We start from the raw sequence: 5,724 nt of genomic DNA on the forward strand, positions 1-5,724 counted from the left end.
CGTCTTTCACCTCAAAAGCATTGCCAGACTCCGACCGTCCCTCTCTGACTCTGTGGCCGAAACCCTCGTCACCTCCTGCCTGGAGTATTGCAATGGAGTCCTGTTCGGGGTACCCCGCAAAGCCCTGGACAGGCTCCAGTATGTTAAGGGTTCCCCGCAAAGCCCTGGACAGGCTCCAGTATGTTCAGGGTTCCCAGCAAAGCCCTGGACAGGCTCCAGTATGTTTGGGTTACCCCGCAAAGCCCTAGACAGGCTCCAGTATGTTCAGGTACCCTGCAAAGCCCTGGACAGGCTCCAGTATGTTCAGGTACCCTGCAAAGCCCTGGACAGGCTCCAGTATGTTCGGGTTACCCCGCAAAGCCCTGGACAGGCTCCAGTATGTTCAGAACTCAGTTGCCAGGGTTCTCACCCACACCAAGCCCTGGCAGCACATCACCCGCATCCTCATCCAACTCCACTGGCTTCCGTCCTGCATCTTGCACAAAGTTCTCCTCACCTACAAATCCCTCCACGCCTGCGGCCCCCAGTACCTATCTGACCTTCTCTGCCAACATACCCCATCCCGGAACCTGCGGTCCTCAGACATGGGTCTGCTTTCCACTTCCCGCACCAACCTACGAACCTTTGGGGACAGAGCCTTCAGTGTGGCAGTTCCCACCCTCTGGAACTCTCTCCCCACAGTGATCCGCAACGCCCCCCTACCCTGGACACCTTCAACGCCCCTACCCTGGACACCTTCAAACCAGCCCTCAAAACTCATCTCATACTGGAGCCTGTCCAGGGCTTTGCGGGGTACCCCGAACAGGCTCCAGTATGTTCAGGGTTCCCCGCAAAGCCCTGGACAGGCTCCAGTATGTTCAGGGTTCCCCGCAAAGCCCTGGACAGGCTCCAGTATGTTCAGGTACCCTGCAAAGCCCTGGACAGGCTCCAGTATGTTCGGGTTACCCCGCAAAGCCCTGGACAGGCTCCAGTATGTTCAGGTACCCTGCAAAGCCCTTCAAACCAGCCCTCAAAACTCATCTGTTCACCAAGGCCTTTGGCCCCTAGTCTAGTAATGTCACTGTCGCTGTCTTTTGCTTTCTTTGTTTTTTTCTGTTCTGTTTTTCAGACTTTCTGTCTGTAAAATCTGTAAAGCGTCCTTGGGTTCCTTATAAGGCGCTATATAAATCCAAGACAATATTATTATTATTATTATTAGTAGTAGTAGTAGTAGTCGTAGTAGTAGTAGTAGTAGTAGTAGTAGTAGTAGTAGTAGTAGTAGTAGTAGTAGTAGTAGTAGTAGTAGTAGTAGTAGTAGTAGTAGTAGTAGTATTATTATTACTATTTTCAGCTTGTAGGACTGGAGGATGGCACAGTGCATGTCAAAAGCTACGACTTGCAAAAGCATCTGGGTGGCTACTTACGAAGGCTCCCACATATTACGAGTTAGCAGCACTTCAGGTATTTATCATCATGGTCACTGTATTAGCAATTCTATTTTATTACAGCTTTGATGCCCAGACACCTGGACATGGCCAGGCAGAAATATCTTTTGGAGAAGATCAGAGAATTCTGTTCTGATGAGACACAAAACACAAAACATCACACTAAGTCCCACTAGATGCTTTATAGACTGGAATGATAAATGTGTACACACGGACACAACGTTATCATGTTTTACTATTCTATTATTATTGCTAATATTGTAGTATTGCCCAATTGTATCTTGCCTTGTTTCCTATTATAAATATTGCCATGATGTTTTCTCTTGCTGCTGCAATGTCGACTGGAACTGAACTGGCACACATGGCAATAAAAAATAATGAATCTTGAATTATTATTATTATTATTATTTAGCAATTTAAACATGTCAGCCCTGCAAGTTTGTTATAGATCCTTTCCAAGCACTGGGTATTATAGACCCTTTACAAGCACTGGGTATCAGTGTTTCCTCTATATGCATTTATTGGTGGCGGGCCGCCACAAATGAATTTCCTCCGCCACTAATTGATTCAGACAGTCCACTTTGATTCAGGCTGCGCAGAAAGGCAGCGAGTTATTATGACCGGAGAACAGAAAAAAAGCAGATTGAAGCTAGATTTAGGCCGCTTCCAGACCAACATTTCGTTACGATTTAGGGGTAGTTATTTACAATATGTTACAATGTTGCAATTAACCTCGTCGTTTGTGTTCGCACTGCAATCGAGACTGACTCGCTCTCAACAGGCGCGCGGCGCGAGGCGCTTTCAAAACAGTTTTGTGATTGGTCCGAATTTAGCGGGACACACGCCGGTGCCTTTAATCCCGTAAACGTATCCTAATCGAAAATGCAACATCATCAGCGACGACTGTGGGTTATTGCATTTACTGCTTATTATGTTTGTGTTATGCTAATACATGTAGATCCACACAGGTATACAAACTGAGCTCCGTTTACTGTCAAGTGCCATTCATTCTGACAACACACACACTGGTCGTAAAGCTCTAACAGACGTACAGAACGTGACGTCGTAAAGTGCAACAAAGTGCTGCAATGACATACTGTCGTACATAACACTGCTGTTCTCTGGTTCATGTTCTTATACCAGTGCTCAGTATAGAGTATTTTAAATGAACACTCGTAATGTTCATGGTCAATTAAATCAGCCTATTTTGTGAAACAAATAATGTTCCCGCTAATGGGTTAACCGAGCATTCTCGCACCTAACGTGCAAGCACCTAGCTTCGAACTATTCATAGCAATAAGCGCGGGGCAAAAATAATCTATTGCCTCTAAAATCACCACTAACAGAACGGCGGAGGTACGGGTAAGCAGGGCTCATGTTGGTGTCCTCAAAGGTAAGAGTTGGTTTTCTTTAACTCAGCTGATAGCATTACCTTGCTGTTGTTGTTTACCGAATGCTCCATCTGACTGTCACACTGTGATTTTACTTGTGTAAACAGTTAATGAGTAACGTTAGCCGGTGTTGTGCGTGTAGTCTCATGTAGGCCTACTTCAGTGGTGTAGTCTAGTTTTTTCTAGTGGGTATACTGTGATTTTTCCCTCCCAGCCTCATATCGTTCATAAAAATACATCTGCGCTCCCTGTCTAACGTTATATATATATATATATAACATTACATGTTATAAGGCTGATCTGTGCATGATAGTGCTGCATTTTGACATATTTCATGTCGCATCTCCTCCATGTTGATGGTATATGACGCTATAGTCAGTCCCAATGGTCCAAAAGTCAAGTGCTTCGTAACACAGACGGGGTGAATTTTATGAATGAAAGTGAACATTCGGTCACAAAACGCCGTTACGTATCCTCACACATGTTTAAGTGGGTATATGGAAATCCTTGGCCTTTCCTAGTGGGTACACGGCATAGTCCTGCGTATCACCTAGACTACACCACTGGCCTACTTCGTATTGATCTTTCTGTGTGTGTGTGTGTGTAATGCGCGTTCCGCATGTTCCGCTGCAGCTGTAGGATATATTGGTATTTGGTCACCTTCTATATAAAATCACCTGCTCGGCTTCAATGACTTAACCGCTATTTAAGAAATTATAATTGTTGCCACCCTCTAGTTTTTGTTGAAATTACGTCTTTGTTTTGAGCGCCAGTGCGCGTTTTATGCGCGTGCACGCGAAGAAAAAAAAATGAAAGAGGACCACTCCGCCACTAATGTGAAAAATCCTGGAGGAAACACTGGGTATTATAGACCCTTTACAAGCACTGGGTATTATAGACCCTTTACAAGCACTGGGTATTATAGACCCTTTACAAGCACTGGCTATTATAGTGTTCCTCTACAATCATTGGGGTATTATAGTGTTCAGTTGTGTTGTGTGTGTGTTCAGTTGTGTTGTTGTGTGTTGAGTTGTGTTGTTGTGTGTTCCAGGGTCAGTTCCAGGCCTTTTATCATTACGCCAAGAGCTTCAACTCTGACGACTTCGACTACGAGGAGCTGAAGAACAGCGACTTTGTCTTCATGAGGTGGAAGGTGCGTCAGTCTGCATTGATTGAGTCGTTATTAAGTCGTTATTAAGTCATTATTAAGTCTCATTAAGTCATTATTAAGTTACTTAAATTACTCTGTTATTGACGCTCTGACGCTGTTGTATATACAGCTACTGTTGATTGTTGTCCATATCCTGCTTATTCTTTATTGATTATTATTTATATCCTAATTAAATTTTTAATTTTGCCATTTAGCAGACGCTTTTAATCCAAAGTGATTTACAATTACGAATTACAGGGACATTCCCCCTGGAGTAACTGAGGGCTAAGTGCCTTACCCAAGGGCACACTAGTAGTGGTGTGGTTTCAGGCGAGATTTGAACTCACAACCTTCCGATTACAAGTCCAACTCACAAGTCCAACTCACTATCCACTACCATACACCACTACTATATACCATACACCACTACCCCATCCTGCTTATTCTATTATTGTCTTGTATTTCTACTTTTTGTATTTCTACTTCTTCTCATTTTTGATTTTCTACTGCGATGCCAATGTCTAGTTGAACCTGTACCCAAGAACTTGACTCCTTGTATCCGTACGTTGATGTAATAGAAGCAGTTGTGATTCCGTCTTCCTCTCCGCCCCCCAGGAGCAGTTCCTGGTCCCAGACCACACCATCAAGGACATCAGCGGCGCTTCCTTCGCCGGCTTCTACTACATCTGCTTCCAGAAGTCGACGGCCACCATCGAGGGCTACTACTACCACAGGACCTCCGAATGGTATACGCTTTATTCACTTATTAACGCTTTATTCACTTATTAACGCTTTATTAACTTATGAACGCTTTATTCACTTATTAACGCTTTATTATCTTATTAACGCTTTATTCACTTATTAACGCTTTATTCACTTATTAACGCTTTATTCACTTATTAACGCTTTATTATTAACGCTTTATTAACTTATGAACGCTTTATTATTAACGCTTTATTCACTTATGAACGCTTTATTACATTATTTACGCTTAATTAGCTTATTAACGCTTATTCAATTATTAACGCTTTATTATCTTAAACACTTTATTAACTTATTAAACACTTTATTATCTTATTAAACACTTTATTAACTTATTATACACTTTATTAACTTATTCAACACTTTATTAACTTATTAATGCTTTATTATCTTATTAAACACTTAAACTAATTAACACTTTATTAACTTATTATACACTTTATTGGCTTATTAATGCTTTATTATCTTATTAAACACTTTATTAACTTATTAATGTTTTATTATCTTATTAAACACTTAAACTAATTAATGCTTTATTAACTTATTATACACTTTATTAACTTATTAAACACTTTATTAACTTATTAAACACTTTATTGGCTTATTAATGCTTTATTATCTTATTAAACACTTAAACTAATTAACGCTTTATTTACTTATTATACACTTTATTGGCTTATTAATGCTTTATTATCTTATTAAACACTTTATTAACTTATTATACAATTTAATAACTCATTTAACACGTAATTATATTATTAACGCTTTATTATTTTATCGTTTTATTAACTTATTAAACACTATTTACTTATTAAAGCTTTCTTAGCTTATTAACCCTTTCTTAACTTATTAACGCTTTCTTATCTTCTTAACGCTTTATTAGCTTATTAACGCTTTATTGTCCTTTACCCTCTGTCCTGTCGACACCCACAGGTACCAGTCTCTCAACCTCACCCACGTCCCCGAATACAGCATGCCCATCTACGAGTTCCGGTGA

At 41.0% G+C, this 5,724-nt stretch overlaps 1 protein-coding gene across 1 annotated transcript; it reads left to right on the plus strand.

Annotated features, from left to right (window-relative positions):
* Positions 1-338: 338 nt before the first annotated feature.
* Positions 339-5,724, plus strand: LOC308173075 (glucose-induced degradation protein 4 homolog; the record flags this gene model as incomplete). The annotated part of the gene is made up of 4 exons (XM_080548040.1): positions 339-485; positions 3,867-3,968; positions 4,581-4,711; positions 5,661-5,724. 4 exons carry the CDS (start codon positions 339-341, stop codon positions 5,722-5,724), a joined length of 444 nt encoding a protein of 147 aa, XP_080404166.1.

This window comes from Nansenia antarctica (assembly GCF_963989245.1).
Source record: "Nansenia antarctica genome assembly, chromosome: 18".
Lineage (NCBI taxonomy): Eukaryota > Metazoa > Chordata > Actinopteri > Argentiniformes > Microstomatidae > Nansenia > Nansenia antarctica.